We start from the raw sequence: 20753 nt of genomic DNA on the forward strand, positions 1-20753 counted from the left end.
ACATTTATACCCAGACACGTTCACATGCATCATGCAGCCGTCTTCATCAGCTGGTCTGTGTATCTCTGGACACGAAGACAAGTCGTTGGGAACACAACATTCAGCAGGCCTCCTGCACAAGTTGTACCAAGTTCAACTGATGCAGGTATTAGAAATAATAACACTATAATAGAGTTATAATAATGGGACTAATCTCCACATTCAATATACTATAGTATCGGACTGTACTCGGGGAAAAGAAACAGACATCAGCTCTGTTTTCATTTTCATGACGAGGCATCTTTCAGATCGTCACACTGGTTTTAAAATATGGTTTAATTAAACTTTTGCTAAAATATCAGTTTAAGAACAGTTTATTCTCTTTTAAATGCAATTTTATTTATTGTTCCATATCATAACAAAAGTTATGTCAGGACATGTTTTCACATACAGCAGGACTAGAACACCCTCATGATGTTCAAAGTCCCAACATCACCCAAGAGCAAGCGTTATAAAGCGTTGATGAATGGAAAATCACAGCTGCAGCATCATCATAGTTTATAATTCCTTAGTGGATTTAGCAGGAGCATTTTCTCCAACAATGAAGAAACAGTTTAATATGTTTTATATTTGTAATATGTTAAATACATTATGTTTGCTATTCTAATCTGTGTGTGCTCTGTGTTTCATGTTGATGGTTTTCACTGGACAGCAACTATTTGCTCCAGTCACTAATGCATGTTCCTCAACACGACAAGGTTCAGTCTAAAGACAAAGCCATCCCGATATACTCCATTCATTTAAGTACATTTACACAAGCATTAATACATTTACAACAAGTACAAGGAGGAATGAACCTGACTGATTACAAACTGCTATTTCTTCATTTGTATCTTTGCATTGACTCTGAATGTAATCACACCGCTTTGTGTTTGTTGTGAACAGTTTCAGAGACGCAGAGACACTGATGATTCAAACCAGACTGTAAACCCAGGATAAAGAGGTTCAGTGAATGTGGTGTTGAAGGTGTGGAGGTGGATCAGTTTGTTAAAGGAGACTCTGTAGAAGGTCAAAGTGCCAGCAGGACAGTCCAAGTACACTGCTACCACACCAGAGGAGGAGGAGGAGAAGGAGGAGGAGATGTGTGTTTGTTTGCTTTTGTGCCAGACATAGTAACGACCATCATAACAACACAGACTCCAGGACTGATCATTCCATCCAAACAGAGAGTTGTTTCCTCTCCTCTTGATTCCTCTGTAACTCACTGATATACGAACCACTCCTCTCCACTGGACCTCCCAGTAACAGCGACCAGTCAGACCGTCTCTACACAGCAGCTGAGGCCATGAGACAAATCTGTGTGGATGATCTGGATATGACTGGTCGTCTGACACACGTGTCACCTTCCTGTTGGTGTCGTCCAGTTTGAGGTTTCTGCTGACTGTGTTTGTGTCCAGTTCCAGTTCACAGACATCTGATGGAGAGAACAAACACAATGCAGCTAAAGGTTATTGTTGGAGACAATTGGGTGTTTTTTGGTGGGTGTTTTGAAAGCTTAATAAATATACTTTGGGTATTAGTATATGACATCACAAGGGGGCGGTAACTTGATGGTGATGCGTCACATCATACATTTCATTGATAAATAGACACCGGTGTGTAGTGGTGTGTGTTTTGTTGGATTGCTGAGAAAAACTGTTGTGGAACTAGCAGGAGCAGATTCAGTTATTAATAGATAATTATTAATATCAATACTTAGTCTCAATATTAAGGAGTTTGTACTCAAATGCCAATAATTAATAACTATTAGAATATGAGTACAAACAGTTGAAGGATTTGTGAATTCTTCACAGAGAAGAGGTTGATATCATTCATTTACATTTACATTTACATTTAGGTCATTTAGCAGACGCTTTTGTCCAAAGCGACTTACAATAAGTACATTTGTCAAAAGAAGGAAACAAAGAAACCACGACGTATCATTGCCGATGCAGTAAGAGCTAAAAATAGAACAAGTGTTAGGTCCTCATCTGAGTAAAGTAGTGCTTCAAGAGTAACAGTGCTACGATCCGAGTTTTTTTTTTTTTTTTTTTTTTTTTTTTTTTGCGGGGGGGGGGGGGGGGGTCGAGGGAGGGTGTTAGTGGGTCATGCTATGTAGAGTCGAGGTGAAGTCTGAACAGGTGAGTCTTGAGCCTTTTTCGGAAGATGGCAAATGACTCTGCTGTCCTGATATTGGTCGGGAGTTCGTTCCACCACTGAGGCGCCAGAACAGAGAAGAGTCTGGACTTTGCTGAGCGACATTTGTTTGATTTCAGCGATGGTGGTACCAGCCGGCCAGCTGAAGTAGAGGAGCGGAGTGCTCGCTTCGGGGCATGAGGTTTGACCAGTGTTTGAAGGTAGGCAGGTGCCGTTCCATTGATGGCCCTGAAGGCCAGTGTCATCGTCTTGAATTGGATGCGTGCTGCAACAGGGAGCCAGTGGAGGTCACGGAGGAGGGGGGTCACGTGGGAGAATTTGGGTAGGTTGAAGATAAGGCGTGCTGCAGCGTTCTGGATACGCTGCAATGGTTTAATCGCATAGGCCGGGAGTCCGGCCAGGAGAGAGTTGCAGTAGTCAAGGCGGGAGATGACCAGTGCTTGGACCAAGAGCTGCGTTGCATCCTTTGTGAGGAAGGTCCGAATCCTGCGGATATTGTAGAGGGCAAATCTGCAGGATCGGGCCACAGCAGTGATGTTGGGGGTGCAGGATAGTTGGTCATCGAGGATTACACCCAGGTTCCTCGCAGTTGAGGAAGGAAATACTGTGATGCCCTCAACAGTGACCGACAGGTCCATGTGAGGGCAGTCTTTCCCTGGGATGAAGAGGAGTTCGGTTTTATTCAGGTTAAGCTTGAGGTGATGTGCAGTTGTCCAGACAGAGATGTCAGCCAGACAGTCCGAGATGCGAGTTGCAATGTGAGCGTCAGAGGACGGGGGAAAAGAGAGGAACAGCTGGGTGTCATCAGCGTAGCAATGGTAGGAGAATCCATGCGATGTGATAACAGAACCTAGTGATCTGGTGTATAGTGAGAACAGAAGCGGTCCTAATACTGAGCCTTGAGGGACACCCGTGTCCAGAGAGCAGGGTTTGGACATAGAGCCATTCCATGTGACCTGAAAGGTGCGGTTTGTCAGGTATGATGTAAACCAGGTGAGAGCAGAGTCGGTTATGCCAAGTTCAGCCAGAGTGGAGAGGAGAATTTGGTGGTTGACTGTGTCGAATGCAGCAGATAGGTCAAGGAGAATGAGAACGGAGGAGTTGGATGATGTTTTGGCGTCTCGCAGGGACTCAGGGATTCATTCTTATACAACATTAATAAACACAGCAGTATGTTCATAAGGGGTTTATTAACAATGAACAAAGAAACATACACTAAGTCGATGTGGCGTATCTAACTAAATACTATACAAGTGTGTGTGTGTGTGTGTGTGTGTGTGTGTGTGTGTGTGTGTGTGTGTGTGTGTTACAAGATGGCGGCTGTGGGTGTCGACCAGTCAGCCATGTGGAGTGGGGGTGTTCTTTGTGGGAGGCCGTGTGGTCCTGCCTGGAGAACAGGTTTCTATATATGTGTATAATTAGTGTAATATATGTAGAGCCGTTAGGAAAGTTGGATTAGTGAGAACGCAACCTGTCTGTTCTGGATCACTGACGATCAACAGACAACAAAAACGCTACAAAATTACATCGTTATCAAAAAATATCACAGTTTGGCCTTAAATTACTAAAGATTGAAACCAGACCGACCTGTGGTCTGGTCTCTGGACTAATGTGAGCTACTATTGTAGACCTCTAGGGGACCACAGACCCAGGAAACAATCTGGTTCCTCCATTTAGGATTCAGGGACGACAGGAGGACGATCTCAACGCTGAGACGCTTTAGAGACACAGAGGAATTTATCTCTTGAGTTGAAATATTTAAACTCACACAAACACGTCTCCGTTGCCGTCCAGCAGGAATTGCCGTCCGTTTGTGTCTCTGCGTTGACTTTGTGTGTAATTGAGTGTGAAAATGTGGCGTTTGGTGTGAACACAACACGACATCTTTACAGCCACGAAGAAACAAACGCTACATCCTGATAGAAACGTGATCATCGGATTTCAGTCATGAACACGTTCACATCTGGAGCAGCTGAGTTACTGAAAACATACTCACACTTCCTCAGACCAGGTCTTAGTCTCTGCTGTCCCCCATGGTCCACCCTGCAGGAAGACATTCAAAGACCTCAATCAGGTCCACCATTAAACATGAACCCCAGTTCCTCAGTTAGAGACGGAGACACAGTCTAGATCTGTTGTCCATCAGTCCTCACCTGAGAGTCCAGTCTGATGTCTGTCCATCTGACCTCACCTGAGTGTCCAGTCTGATGTCTGTCCATCTGTCTTCACCTAAGAGTCCAGGCTGATGTCTGTCCATCTGTCCTCACCTGAGAGTGTCCAGTCTGATGTCTGTCCACCTGTCCTCACCGGAGAAACTCCAGTCTGATGTCTGTCCATCTGTCCTCACCTAAGAGTCCAGTCTGATGTCTGTCCATCTGTCCTCACCTGAGAGTCCAGTCTGATGAGTGTCCAGTCTGATGTCTGTCCATCTGTCCTCACCTAAGTGTCCAGTCTGATGTCTGTCCATCTGTCCTCACCTGAGTGTCCAGTCTGATGTCTGTCCATCTGTCCTCACCTGAGAGTGTCCAGTCTGATGTCTGTCCATCTGTCCTCACCTGAGTGTCCAGTCTGGTGTCTGTCCACCTGTCCTAACCTGAGTGTCCATTCTGATGTTGTTCCATCTGTCTTCACCTAAGAGTCCAGGCTGATGTCTGTCCATCTGTCTTCACCTGAGCGTGTCCAGTCTGATGTCTGTCCACCTGTCCTCACCTGAGAAACTCCAGTCTGATGTCTGTCCGTCTGTCCTTACCTGAGAGTGTCCAGTCTGATGTCTGTCCATCTGTCCTCACCTAAGAGTCCAGTCTGATGTCTGTCCATCTGTCCTCACCTGAGTGTCTAGTCAGATGTCTGTCCATCTGTCCTCACCTGAGTGTGTCCAGTCTGATGTCTGTCCATCTCTCCTCACCTGAGTGTCTAGTCTGATGTCTGTCCACCTGTCCTCACCTGAGTGTCCAGTCTGATGTCTGTCCATCTGTCCTCACCTTAGAGAGTCCAGTCTGATGTCTGTCCACCTGTCCTCACCTGAGAATGTCCAGTCTCCAGTGTGGACCCTCCAGTCCAGCAGACAGCAGCTTGACTCCTGAGTCTCCTGGATGATTGTAGCTCAGGTCCAGCTGTCTCAGATAGGAGGGGTTGGAGTCCAGAGCTGAGGCCAGAGAAGAACAGCCGTCCTCTGTGATCAGACAACCTGACAGACTGAAGACACACACTACTGTCACTTCTGGGGACTTTACATAGACTTATGTCCATTTGTCCACTTTTTAAAATGAGAGAAAGTGATATTTGTCTTTTGCTGTGTTGATGTTGTACTGGGTGGGATAAGCGTGGCTGAGTGATGGACAGAGATGGACAGAGGAGGAAGTTAAAAGAAAGACAAGAGACAAGCTGAAATGATTGAGAGAGAAATTGAAGCGTTAGAAAAGAGAAGAAACAACAGTTGAAACAGTCTATGTGGTCTGTCTTCAGACCTGGTGTGCCAACAAAGATCTGGTATTGATTTTAAACCATCTAGCAAAGAAAAAAGGCTTTAATTCAATAACATTTCAACAATGTTTATAGTTTTCATATTGAACTGGAGGAATTATGAATAACAAGTACTCTGATAATAACAGTAAAATACAAAACACAGCTTTGAAAATGTGCTTCTTAAGAGTCTCAGAACATATGAGGCATTCAGGTGTTCAACTGCCAGTTGGAAGAAAAGAGTCTGTCTTGATTCAAAGCTCTGTTCTCACTGTCAGCGTTCCTCTTTGAGAGCAGCCGTGTGAACTTATCTATCGGCTCTAGATTTCACCGACCTGACTGACGTTTATCACCTCCACTCTCTGATCCATCTGTCAGCTGTCAGTGAGTCTCGTCAGTTGTCACCATAGAAACGTCACTCACAGAAACTCCAGTTTGCACAGATTTGATTAAGTTTGGAGTTAACCTTTCACCCCGTTGCATTACTGGGTAATTTAGTGTTTGTGAGTAGCAACCAGTGAGATGATTTAGCCTCCAACCATCTGAACCAGTGTAGTGATGGTAACGCTGCAGCAGTAAAATGGAAACGCTCCATCATCATTTAATAATTCTCAATGATCTATCAGTCATGGGTCTGGGTCCAGATAGGACGGGGTCTGGGTCTGGATCTGGGCCAAGCTCCACCTCTTAGTGACCCTTGCTATAGAGCCTTTTACAGTCATTGTCATCATAAATGTGTGTGCACATGTTGGTGTTAAAATGGTGTTTTGTCTCCGCCGTGCAGACGAGTTAGAAGCTTTAAACTTTGAATTAAAACTGTCAGCAGCATCAAAATGTCTGGTTGGTTCATGTTCAGTTGTCAGAGTTGATATTCCAATCAGGCATCAACCTCTGGTTCAGAAAAGTGAAGTCAAGCCTGAAGGTCCTTAAAGCTGCATTCTCTCTGCTGGCCACTAGGGGGTGTTTCCATGTATAATATGTCTTCATTGCATCTGCATAGCTTTGAGTCTGCATGTGGGTCCTCCCTGCTGCTTCAGCCATCGTGACAAGAATATTAGTTCATTTCATATAAAACTCAATAAACTCAACTGTATAGAAAGTGGTTCAAACTGGCTCCACCTTGACAGCAGAGACAGTCTGGTGTTGTAGTTCAGGCTCACATGTTCATGGAGTGACGTTCACAAACGTAGACTGACGTTTGCAACAGCATTTATAAACGCCAGGTGGATTTATAAAACTATTAAAACATCAAACAGCAGGGAAAAGATAAACAAGAGGTTTGGTTTTGACAAGTTTTGTTTTGTTTTGGTCTTCTGCTGGAAAGTCGTTAGCAGCAGAAACAGTACTTCATCAGCCATATTAACAGATTAGTAGCAAATGTGTCTTTTGAGGATTACTTGAATATAAAAAAACTGAATATTTGGTGCATGTAAACGCATCATTGAAAGCTTCATAGGTAAACTTCTCAAAGTAGTTGAATCTGACCTGAGAGTTTCCAGTCGACAGTGTGGACTCTCCAGGCCAGCAGACAGCAGCTTCACTCCTGAATCCTGCAGGTCGTTGTTACTCAGGTCCAGGTCTCTTAGACTGGAGGACTGGGAGCTGAGAACTGAGGACAGACCTTCACAGCTTCTCTCTGAGAGGTTACAGCCACTGAGTCTAAAGAGGAATCAGAAATTAGTGATGAAACAATTACAAACAACTGTTCATCACCTCAGGTTCTAACTGACATTTTTGTCATAATTAAGTTATTCACATATTCTTATTCTATGACAACTTCGTAACATTATGTGAGGTGTTTTATTTAGGAAACTAAAAGGTTCTATTTCCAAAGTCAAACCACCTTGGTTCTCTAAGGTTCTACTTGTGAGCCAATCAGCAGGTCAAATGCACACAGGAAGACCAATCGGGTTCTGCTTCTTTGTCATGTTGCTGTGGTTGCTCAGTGGCAGCAGCAACAAGGAGCAGAGGAAATGTCACGCCAACGCAACGCTTAGAAGAAACCTCAAGATCAAGCCTTGTGAAAGACAGCAGGACAAACACCAGACTAGTTCAGTCTTGCAAATAAGTTTACTTTCATTGTTAGCTACCATGCTAGCCAGCTAACACTGGCTCCCTATGATTAGGATTGCCAACTGTCCCGTATTAGCCGGGACGTCCCATATATTGGGCCTAATTTATTTGTCCCGTACGTGACCTCTTTTGTCCCGCTTATTGACTGCTAAGCTGATCTGACCACTGACTGATACAACTGCAGCAGCGCTGATCACGACACTTGAGGATCATCAACGACACCTGTCATCATCCAATCACAGCCCCACCTCCCGTATCAGTATACGTTCAGTAAATGCGCCAATTCCTCAAAAAAAAACAAGAGAAAATCACAGTGTGACGTTGCTGAGTCGACTGTGAATACGGATTGAACTACCATGGATAAACCTGCAAAAGACTGTGCAGCTACAACAAACTATGGGAAGTTACAAAGACGTGGGTTAAGCCCGTCAGCGGGGACTCAACGAAAGCTGATATGGAAATTTTGTACTTCTTGATGAGAGATACTGAACTGAAGACTTACACATGAGAAGGTTTGGTGAATGTAAATGTGTCCTGTGGCCTGTGGCCATTTGTGTGTGTTTTGCAACCCATGGGTGTTTTGCGACATGGGTGTTTTTGCGACATGGGTGTGGTTTATGACCCAGGTGGGGTTTGCGACCCATGCAAGGTTTAGATAAACATCGGAGTTTATGACTTCCATCCCTGTGAACTGAGTGAAAACACACCCACAAGAAGATGGATAAATATCATGTTCGTCTCACAACATTTTGAGTCTACACATTGTAACAGACCAGCATGTTGCTCTGTGGATTCTCCTCTGATCAAGATTAAATCCCTGTTTGGACCTTGAGCTGACTCCGATCTCCTTCCTCCAGTTCTATACCAACGGGTAATTATTTTAACACTTTGGCGCCCAACGTGGGGCCCCAATATCTTTCCCTCTCTTCGTACCAGAGGACCTGAAGACCTTAAGGCAGAGGAAATAGAAACCCTCTGAAAAGACCTCCACCGCGGGGCTCATATAGCCTCGTTTTGGACAGGAGGCCAGGTCCTCTGAAGAGGGGGCGGTGACGGGGCCAACCACAGAGGGGAGACGGACCAGCCAGGCAAACAGAGTCAGGGACTCATCGAAAGGGTAAGAAATTTCTAATAAGTAAAGCAAGTCGGGAACTTGGGGGATCGATCTCTTAGAATAGGTCAAAGGACCTAATAGGAAAAAGGAAATAAATAGAATCAAGCCAAGGCTTGGGGGAGCAGGACTCTCTTAGATTTAGGGCAGGACCCTAAATCCAGGTAAGCTGTCTTTGGAAGGACAAAGATTAAACTAATCCCGAAGGCCTGCGAAAACAAAAAGACGTCAGGGAGGGTTAGAGACCCATAGGTAAGAGTACTCAAAAGGAAAGAAATGAAAAGACCGGTAAAATAGAAATAACGTTTAAATAAAAATACGTATTAAAATAAATAAATAAATAAATAAATAAAATAAAATATATATATAAATATATATAAATAAATACATACAAAATGGGAAATTGTAATAGTTATAAACATAAACCTGACGAGGTTCAATATAAAGGAGATGCAAAACGAATGAGCCAGAAAGCTCTAGATAATGTAAAATATATAAAGAAGTGGGAAGAGAAGTATGGGTTTAAAGGAAAGTTGCAGGTGGAAGAGTGCAAAGAATTGGTAGAAAAAATAGAGGAAAGGTCAAAGGGAAGTGAGAAAAGGCAGAACAAAGAGGGATACACACAGGCGAAAGCATGGTTAGAAGAGGCAGACGCAAGGAAGAGAGGAATGCAGAAGCAGAAAGTAAAAGTAAGTGAGACAATGTAAAGAAGAAACTGAGAAAAGAGAGGTTGAAGAAAGGAAAAGATAGAAAGAAAGAAAAGGAGAAAAAGGAAAAGAAAAAGATTCAGTATGTAATAAACTTTATCCTGTTTTGTACTCCAACCGAGATAAACAGGATGACAAGTATGTGCCTCTGGGTCTCCACCCTCCCCCGTACATCATCCCTCAGCCACCACCGCCTCTTGTCCAGGCCTCAGCTCCACTCCTTCGCCCTCCCTCTCTCTTCGCATCTACTCTCTCCACTCCTGCACCGATAGCAACAGTTTATAAGGAAGCACCTAATTGGTGTTGGAACTGCTGGATACAAGCTACGACTGACCATGCAGTACACGCAGAGAACGTACTGAAAGAAAAGAAAAACAAGAAAGGTGGAACAAAAAAGGCAAGTGAAATATTTGTAATGGATGATGATGATGATGAAAATTATGCTAATTCATTTACTGATGTGTATTTCCGAGGCAATGTGAACAGTGGAGCCTGGAGAGGAAGAGGAGAAGGACGGGGAGGACGGAGATTTGGAGGAGATGAGAACTGCTACAATTGTGGTAAATTTGGACATTGGGCTCAAGACTGTAGAGCTCCAAAGGGCAGAGGTCAAGGAGGCTGGCGGGGGAGAGGAGGAGCAGGGAGACCCAGACGAGTTGATGATTCATCGGCGTCACTAGCCAATAAATCAGGGGCCCGTTTCACAAAGCAGGTTCAACAAACTCTGAACCTAACCCTGAACTCTGAGTTGACCAACTCTGAGATGGGCAACTCTGAGTTTTCAGTTTCAGAACAGCGGTTTTGAATTAGTTCAGTCAACTCTGAGTATGTAAACTTTGAGTTACGCGCGTGCCTGCCGACTCTATAAAGCCATCATCAATGGAGCTCCGATACTACGATTCACCATGGCAACGGGGAGAGCGTCATTAGATATTACTGAGTGTTTATGTAGAAAACGAGCTCATCCTGAGAAAGCGGAGCAACGTAACTGCAGCAAAGTAGCGATAGTTGGCATGGCAGACAATTACTGCCCGATCTAATGTGTATAACTGAATGACACAGTCTATTGATCTAAAGGTAATAAGTGTTTATTTTCAGCTTTGCAGAGCGACACTGTGGTGTAATGGTTAGCAACGCCGCCCACGGCGCAGGCGACAGGGGTTCAACTCCCGTAGTTCACAAAGTAGCGCACTGAATGAATTATCATTTTCATTGGGTGTAATCCCCCCAGGCACAGAAAGAAAATGGTGTCAGTTGAAAATTAAGCATAAGAATATTGTGCAAATACGTTGACTAAGGCATATGATTTTAATCATATTTCACATATTAAACAGTAAATATAAGCAGATATTTCAACACAGAAATGTACTTAAACATTTCATAAATCTCCCGTTCGCAAAAACACTACCTGTCTGGTTGCGGATTATGTCCGCGATATGAAATGTTGTAAATGTCGGAGAATATTGTTTAGATAATATCTAATGTGATTGGAAGGAAAGGTAATCAAAATCCTCTCCCGACGCAAAGCTGCTAGAATCACTTTTATTTCCATATCGATTAGGTTGCCGATGAAAGGACGGCACATTTTTTTCAGAGTTGGTTCAGATTCCGGAAAAAGGCGGAGACATGTAGGGAGAAACTCAGGGTTTGTTGAAGCAAACCTGCTAGCGAGCAGGTTAGGTTCACGGAGTATGTTACCCGGGTAACTGACTCAGATTTATGCTGAACTGGCTTTGCGAAACCGAAAAACCAGAGTTTCCCTCATCTCAGGGTTAACTAACTCAAGGTTTTCACTAAACCTGCTTTGTGAAACGGACCCCAGGTCATGCACAGTCACACACACACACACACACACCAAGACACAGAAGAGGAGGAAGAAGAAGTATGTTCACTAGAAAGCGCTGAACTATTTTTAAGCATGAATCAAAAACCGATTACCGATCACCAGATTATTGGTTAACAATTATAAAACTTTAAAACGTTTTTTATGCGATACGGAAGCATGCAGAACAATTAGAATAATCAGAAAAGATGAAGGCGGTGGTAGACTGCCTACAGACAACTATTCTTTTCTATGGCCATGTCTGCAAACTTAGCAAAATTTGTAATAAATTTGTAATTTGTAAAATTTGTGTAAAAGCCAGATACTATTATATGTGGATGACATCTTAATAGCGTCTAAAACTGAAATAGATTGCAAAACAGATACCTTAGCTCTATTAAAATTCTTAGTTGAATAAGAATTTAAGGTCAGCAAAAATAAATTGCAATTGTGGCAAACGGTTGTAAAATATTTAGGTTTTAATATTTCACAGTCAGGTAAACATCTAGACGAAAAAAGGATAACAGCTATTTTACAAGCACCAAAACCTACAACCAAAAGACAAATTATGTCTTTCTTAGGTATGACTAATTTTTGCAGACAATGGATTGCTAATTATGCTGAAATAGCACAACCGCTCCAAAATGCTATATATGACCAGCCTATGGCAGCTCAAGACAAAATAACATGGACTCAAGAAACGAATGATGCTTTTGTTAGACTCAAACAAGTTCTAGTGAGCTCTGCAGTATTAGCTTTCCCTGATTACTCAAAGCCGTTTGTTCAGACTTGCGATGCAAGATCTGGTTTTATGACTAGTGTTCTAACACAACCATTTGGAGGAAAACAGAGACCTATTGCATATTATTCATCAAAACTTGATAACATCACAAAGGCTATGCCACCTTGTTTGCAGGCAGTACAGGCAGCTGCACTCAGTGTGCAGAGTTCTGCTTCTATAGTGTTATTTCACCCACTGACACTTCTGGTGTCACATGCGGTCTCAGCACTTCTAATGCAGAACAAAATAGCCTTTATGTCACCAGCGCGACATCTTAGTTGTATGACTATCCTTTTTTTTTTTTTTTTTATATTTATTTATACCACTTTGGTTCAGAGAATACACTTTACAAATCAACAGTACATAAGTGGGTTTTTTTTTTTCCCCTCCCATCCCACCCGATGTCTCCTCCACAAACGAAACTACCAAACAAATTTACAAAACAAACAAAGAGATAAAAAAAAGAAAAGTAAATAAACAATAATAAATAAAATAATAATAATAGCAATCATAATAGTAACAATGTATATGTATAATAATAAAACATAAATAAATAAAAAATAAAAAAATAAAAAAAATGAAAAAAAATAATATTAAATCTTTTATCCAAAATCACATTATCAGCATGAGCACATATATAAAGCAGTTAGAAAAATATATATCTTAGTCTAATGATGTACAATTCATATTCTCAAAATGCAATATAAGAGGTTGCCAGTGTTCATAGAATTTGTCGGTGGATCCCCGAAGAGTAAATTTGACTTTCTCTAGCTTCTAGCTTGTATGACTATCCTACTGTCACAGCCACATCTCACTATAGAGAGATGCACTACATTAAACCCATCAACCCTGCTACCAAATGAAACAGATGGATTAGCACATGATTGTGTAGGAGAAACTAGTGCTAGAGTTTTACCAAGACCAGATCTCACTGATGTACCACTTGATGCTGCTGATATTGTGATATTTGTAGATGGCTCATGTAAAAAGAATCCTGACGGGACAAATGTAAGTGGATATGCTGTAGTAACATCTGACAAGGTTTTGAAGTCAGGCTCCTTACCGTCGCATTTCTCTGCGCAGGCAGCAGAACTTGTTGCACTTACAGAGGCGTGCAAAATAGGGAGAAATAAAGATATAACTGTATATACAGATAGCCAGTATGCATTCTCGACACTTCACGTGTTTGCACAACAGTGGAAAAATAGAGGCATGGTAACATCTACAGGGAAACCTATTACACATAAAGATCTCATTTTGCAGCTACTGGATGCCATTCAACTGCCAAGAAAAGTTGCAATATGCAAGTGTGCTGCACATACTACAGGTAAAGATTTTATTTCAATGGGGAATAAAAAAGCGGACGAGGAAGCAAAACGAGCGGCTGCTACTCAGAAAAATGTAGATGACATTTATACTACTGAGACTACGCTTACACATATAGATCATGACATTTTGAGAGACATGCAAAATAGTTCACCTGAGACTGAGAAAAACATGTGGCGAAATAAAGGAGCCACACAGACAGAAACGGGGATTTGGGAGAGCCTCGACGGAAAGCCTATACTACCGAAAAATTTATTTAGATTTGCTGCGATATTGAGTCATGGGATTACCCATGTCTCAACAGGAGGGATGGTATCCACAATAGAGAACATTTTTACTACATATGGATTTCACAATTACACAAAAAAATTTTGTGCCTCATGATTGATTTGCTCTAAACATAATGCTCAAGGTAGACTACGTCCAAAACCAGGTAAATTCCCAGAAGCGACATACCCATTTCAATGTATCTGTATGGATTTTATTGAATTAAACAGAGCCGAAGGAAAGAAATACTGTTTAGTAATAGTGGATATGTTCTCCAAATGGGTAGAAATTACACCAACAGTGAACAATGATGCAATAACTGTGGCCAAAATTTTAGCTACAATAATAGCTCCAAGGTATGGTTTTCCAGAAAAGATTTATTGTGATAACGGTCCTCATTTTAGGAATCAAGTAATACAAAAGCTATCGGAAATATTTTCAATCCAACTCAGGTTCCATTGTAGTTATCATCCACAGTCAGCAGGACTGGTGGAAAGAAACAATGGAACTATTAAAGCAAAACTGAGGAAGGCTATGGAAGAAACAGGGAAGAGTTGGGTAACATGTCTACCAGCTGTAGCATTAAGCTTACACATTCAACCTAACAGTACAGGATTATCACCATTTGAAATATTATATGGAAGGCCATTTAGGGTACCGCTAATAGATACAAAGGGAGATGATACAAGATTGACTGAAACAATCGTTGACTACATGTCAAAAATGATGAAGAACAAAAGTGTTATGTCTACAGTATCTCCTCCTACAGATCCAGCACCAACAGGAGGGCCAATAAACCCAGGAGCACCAACAGGAGGGCCAATAAACCCAGGAGATTGGGTGTTTATCAAAGTCCTGAGGCGAAAGAATTGGTCAGCTTCCCGCTGGGAAGGACCCTATCAAGTGTTACTGTCTACACCCACAGTAGTCCGCATAGCTGAAAGACAGACTTGGATCCATCTCACACACTGCAAAAGAGCACAAATACCACTGTCAGATAAGTAGAAACATTCACCATGCCGGATTTAAAGCTATGCTTGATAACTGTTTTATGTGTGACCACAATTGCATTCCTTATTTCAAATATAGTGACACAAGGCCAGGTATACGATAAAATGAGGGAAAGAGCTATAGGAATACAATCCAGGTGGGACACTAGTAGAGGTGTAGTGATAATAAAATGTACTGAAGGGATGAATTGCATTGCTCAGATTGATGCATGTCAGGTTTTCCCCTGTTCAGGACAACACTTTCACTGGCCGGAGACAGAAAATTATATCTGTGTCACCACGGAGGTATGCAGCGCATATAGAAAAGCGTGGGGTAGAACTGTTCATATAGGTGGGTGTGCGTGCGAGAAGTGGAGTTGGGTAATTGCTAATACAGGACCACGGGATTGGGGATACAACCCAAATTCTAACTTGAAAAACCGACTGAAAATTATCAAGATATTTGCAAAACAAAATATTTGCAAAACAAACAATTGCATGCCTGTAATAATAACACTTAGACTCCTAAATGCACTGATAACGGAACATATGTGTTGGGAGCATGGGGGAGTGGAATAAACAAGGTTGGGATATTCCATATAATAGTGTCCCCAAGCCCGAGAAAGCAGACAACATCTGTAACAGCCACACCAACCAAACCGACTTCGATGAAAAATAATCCTGTAAAATATATGGACATAAGAAATATGAAGGAAACGTATGCCCTAGAAACAGGATTCACAGACTCAAATGTATGGCTACAATGGATCGTTCACACAGCCCGAAACAGCAAGTTATCCTCTTCCAATTGTCTAGCATGTGCAGCAGCCAAGCCGGGGTTAGGCACAGTGCCTTTTCCCCTTAATCCAGATAATGATCCAAAAGGTTTTCGTTGCATGCTAGAATTATACAAATCAGAGAATGCTACAAACTGCACCACTTTGAAACTTCTGTTCCCCCCAGTGTCATCACAGATTAAACCACCTTGGTTTACGCCATACACCGGGAATTATACCTGCTTGACACGAAGCAGAGGTACTGTGTCAGTAGGAGTATTGACAACCTGTAAAACCATCATTGATGTAATTAAGGGCGAGAGCAATGTCACTGATGACATAGTGAATGATCAAACCATGGCCAGAGCTGGTGTATGGTGGTTCTGTGGAGGTAAGATACTCAGAGCAAAATTACCAACTGATTGGAAGGGAACTTGCTATGGTACAATTATTAATACCGACATATATTTTACCATATGACACAATGGCATTAGAAAAAGTGACGATACATAATTTACGAACAAAAAGAAATGCACCAGCAGGATCTTTTGACAACAAAGTTTATATAGATGCAATTGGTGTTCCTCGAGGTGTTCCTGATGAGTTTAAAGCCAGAAATCAGGTTGCTGCAGGATTTGAATCACTCCTGGCTTGGTGGGTAACCGTTAATAAAAATGTGGATTGGATAAATTACGTCTATTATAACCAACAAAGATTTTTAAATTACACTAAGGAAGCAATTGGGGGCATACATCAACAGTTAGATAAGACTAGTTTAATGGCATGGCAGAATAGGATGGCGTTAGATATGTTGTTGGCTGAAAAAGGAGGAGTATGTAAAATGTTTGGAGATATGTGTTGTACGTTTATTCCTAACAATACAGCACCTGATGGCAGCATCACTAAGGCGTTGAATGGATTAACCTCCCTATCTGCAGAGTTAGCTGAAAACTCTGGTTTTGAAGATCCTCTGACAGGATGGCTCCAGGACATTTTTGGAAAATGGGCAGGTTCTATAAAAACTATGATGTTATCTGTAACCGTAATGATTACCATTCTAATCGTTTGTGGATGTTGTTGTATCCCCTGTTTGAGAGGACTGTTACAGAGACTCATTGACACCGCTGTGACTAAAACAACTATGCTGTACGAAAGGATCCCCATCACCGATGATCACCGAGGGGACTATGAGAATGCAGCACAAGAAAATGTTACTTCTGATCTGACAGATGATGATTTATATGGTAACCTCTTTGATGAAGATAAGGACACTACGAACTAAGAGATATGTTTATTCTACTGATTATGATGAGACTACAGAAAATCTAACTGAAGTTGTAGTTTTCTGAATTGGCCGACTAAAGCCACTTAGGAGAAAAATATTCACAGCATTGAAGGTGACCCCATTTCTTTTGTTCTTTTTACGTGCAAGGGATAGTTTAACTAGGTAGGGATAGGTCCGTAGCCAAGCCCGATAGGTTGACTAGCTTGGCGAGGACATTTATGTTTTGTTTTTGGGGGCAACAATGTAATCAAAATGCTTTTGAATTTATGCTTATTTTTATATAATTTCTGTGCCTTGTTAAATGGAGTACCTGCGGGTGGTTGCCGGGGCAGCGGGACCGTGAGAGAGTTTCCCTTTCTAGAAGGATAATGGATAATAAGAATGTTTTGAACTGCCTGATAGGGTTTTCGCTCTCACACTTCACAAAATGTATGTTATGATTATGCTTAGAATCAGCATAAACAGGAGGGATATGATATGGAAATTTTGTACTTCTTGATGAGAGATACTGAACTGAAGACTTACACATGAGAAGGTTTGGTGAATGTAAATGTGTCCTGTGGCCTGTGGCCATTTGTGTGTGTTTTGCAACCCATGGGTGTTTTGCGACATGGGTGTTTTTGCGACATGGGTGTGGTTTATGACCCAGGTGGGGTTTGCGACCCATGCAAGGTTTAGATAAACATCGGAGTTTATGACTTCCATCCCTGTGAACTGAGTGAAAACACACCCACAAGAAGATGGATAAATATCATGTTCGTCTCACAACATTTTGAGTCTACACATTGTAACAGACCAGCATGTTGCTCTGTGGATTCTCCTCTTGATCAAGATTAAATCCCTGTTTGGACCTTGAGCTGACTCCGATCTCCTTCCTCCAGTTCTATACCAACGGGTAATTATTTTAACAAAAGCCTTCTGTACTTTATGTCGCCGGGAATTTTCAGTTGGCCATGGAGATGAGAATGACTTGTCCCAACATGCTTCCACAGAAATGCACAAGAAGGCCACACTCGCTAAAGGTGCAAGCAATATCGGTGCATTCTTCGGGGCGGCTACTGTGGAAACGGACAAAATAGCGGCAAGTGAAGCCTCGTACGTCTATCACACTGTCAAACATGGACTTAGCTACAACAGCGCCGACTGCCTCGTTAAGCTAAACGGAGCGTTGTTTCATGACTCAAATGTTGTGAAGAAGATGCACCTCGGAAGAACGAAAGCTGAGATGATCACAATGAATGTATTAGGACCAAAGACTGTACAGGATATCCTGAATGATCTATCCCCAACTGAAGGTGAGCCTGTGTTTTACTCGGTTGCCTCCGATGCCTCAAACAAGGGAAATAGAAAAATGTTTCCAGTGTGCGTGAGATATTTTTCTGTGTCTGATGGAGTGCGGTGCAAGCTACTTGACTTTTATGAAGATAGTGATGAAACGGCAAATGGTATTCATCAAGCTCTGATGAACTGCCTGAAAAAGTATGAACTGGATATAAAACACATCACGGCCTGTGCGGCAGATAATGCCAATGTAAACTTCGGAAAACACCACTCCGTTTACCAGTTATTGAGCAGTGACAACAGTCACATTTTGAAAGCTAACTGCCCGGCTCACATAGCTCATAACACCTGCAAGCACACCTGTGATCGGCTGTCAGTGGATATTGAGTCACTGGTTTTAAAGATCTACAGCCACTTCTCAGTATCTGCTTCCAGAAGAGAGGAATTGCGTGCATTTTTTGTTTTTGATGACATTGAGTGGCGTGAAATTCTGCGTCATGTTTGCACGCGATGGCTGTCTCTCCATCCAGCTGTTGATCGTCTCCTGCAGAGCTGGCCAGCTCTCACCTCATACTTCAGGTCCCTTGGGGAGACCTGTCCTGTGTTTCTGAGGAGGATTTTTGAGGATGAAGAAAAAACTGCAGCTACTGAGATTTATCTGTGCTTTTTCCACAACGTGGGGTGTGTTTTTGACACACTCGTTAAAAAGCTGGAGGAAACAAAGCTCTGCATCACAGAAGTGTACGGGGAGGTGGGAAAATTCAAAGCGAAGATGCTTCAGCAGAAAGAAGACAGCTTTTTTGGATACCAGACCAAGCAGCTGATGGACAAACAACTGCCAGCACAGAGATCACAGCAGCAGAAGGACTTTCTGAAGTTCTATGACTCTGTCATTGCATACATTGACAAATGGTTTGATTTCTCATCAGAAAATGTGATGATGAAACTGAAACCGATCGGCCTACAGGAGGAGCTCTCCTTCACTGACCTGGAGCAGGTGGTGGTTGCCCTCAAAATGACAGAGACAGTGAGTATGGACCAACTCTATGAAGAGTTTTGTGCTAGTAGGGAGGAAATAAAGAAAGCCACACAGGATACCACAAAATCTACCAGTGAGAAGTGGGTTGCAGTTTTCCAAAACCTAGGGAAAGCCAACTTGATCAACATGTTCAGGATTGTCTCATTTGTCCTCAGCGTGCCAGGCTCAAATGCCTTTGTAGAGAGGATTTTCTCTCTGATGACCATTAAATGGTCAGACTCAAGAAACAGATGCAGCACAGAGCTGATCAAAAATGAACTTCAAATATCTGTGAACTGTGACTTGTCATGTAAGGACTTTTCTCTGGCTGCACAAAAGGACAAAAGACTTCTTGAATCCGTCAAGAGCAATCAAAAATATCCATGGAAAAAGTAGAGTTGGTGAGCAGAGGTAAGCCCACTGTTCCTCTATTTTTGTTTAAATGTTTTGCTTTTCAACTTGTGTATAGTTTGAGTGAATAAGAATGTGAAGCATTTATTCCCCACCACTGTTTGTATACACAGAGGGTGTACGTTCTGAGTGTCTGCTATTCTATTCCTCTGCAAAACTGCTATTATTATAACAAATGCCTTAAAACAATACTCTGTATATTCACACAAAACCATACTTGCATTCCTACTGCAGGCCACGTTTTGTCCCTTATTTCATAGTGACAAAGTTGGCAACCCTACCTATGATTAGTATGGCAACATTAGGAATATATAGGAAGCTAGCATTATCTGGCTAGCATTAGCATATGAAGCCGGGAAACCAAACGCCGTCCTGTCTGAGATTATAGCCGACAGAATGAGAATCTCAACACTGACACACAAAGTGTCACACAAGTTCTTAGTTCGTGGGACTTCCGTGAATTTGTCTTGTATGTGTTGTGTTATTTGTGTCATTTGAGCTGCCCATTGCAAAATGGCTTCTATTCACGTCTTTGATTGACTTTGTATGCAATTATGCTGTGTGACAAATAAACTTTGTTTCTTGTGTGAGCAGCAGTGGGGTTGGAAGGTCCTGTTTGCATTAAACCCATTCCCAAAAAGAAGAAAATATTTGAATCTTATGTATGAAAAGGACTTGTTCCACATATAACTTTTGCAGTTGGGAAAACCAACCAAATTGTTCAGAATGCAGATAGAACCTTTTAATTCCAAGATGGTTTGTTGTTTTCTGAATGAAGAACTATATTTACAGAGCTTTGCTGGAGGCTTGGACCACCGGCAGCAGCCTCAGAAGAGCCTCCTCTGAAGCAGAGTATTCCTTCAGGTCAAACACATCCAGATGTTTATCTGATGACAGTAAGATGAAGACCAGAGCTGACCACTGACCAGGAGACAGTTTATTGTAGGAGAGACGTCCTGAAGTCAGATACTGTTGGATCTCCTCCACCAGAGAACGATCATTCAGTTCATTCAGACAGTGGAACAGATTGATGCTTCTCTCTGGAGACAGATCTTCATCAACCTTCTCCTTGATGTACTGGACTGCTTCCTGATTGGTCTGTGAGCTACTTCCTGTCTGTGTCAGCAGACCTCGTAGGTGTTTCTGATTGGTCTCTAGTGACAGACCCAGAAGGAAACGGAGGAACAGGTCCAGGTGTCCGTTTGGACTCTGTAAAGCCTTGTCCACAGCTCTCTGGTGCAGATGTGTTAGTTTAGGTTTGTGTCTGGA

At 42.2% G+C, this 20753-nt stretch overlaps 1 protein-coding gene across 4 annotated transcripts in view; it reads right to left on the reverse strand.

The window, feature by feature from the left end:
- The window catches only part of LOC311016342 (uncharacterized protein), a 404261-nt gene that overhangs the window by 262044 nt on the left and 121464 nt on the right, over positions 1 to 20753 (reverse strand). For all 4 annotated transcript variants that reach the window (XR_014597473.1, XM_084013971.1, XM_084013972.1 and 1 more), the window contains exons 13-14: positions 7123 to 7296; positions 5197 to 5370 (exon numbers count right to left, since the gene is read on the reverse strand). Coding sequence is in view for 3 of the 4 variants with exons in the window: in XM_084013971.1 (XP_083870097.1) it covers positions 5197 to 5370; positions 7123 to 7296 (348 nt within the window). In the remaining variant the exon portion in view is untranslated. The remainder of the gene's footprint in view (positions 1 to 5196; positions 5371 to 7122; positions 7297 to 20753) is intronic.

Source organism: Eutrigla gurnardus, assembly GCF_963514095.1.
Source record: "Eutrigla gurnardus genome assembly, chromosome: 7".
Classification (NCBI taxonomy): domain Eukaryota; kingdom Metazoa; phylum Chordata; class Actinopteri; order Perciformes; family Triglidae; genus Eutrigla; species Eutrigla gurnardus.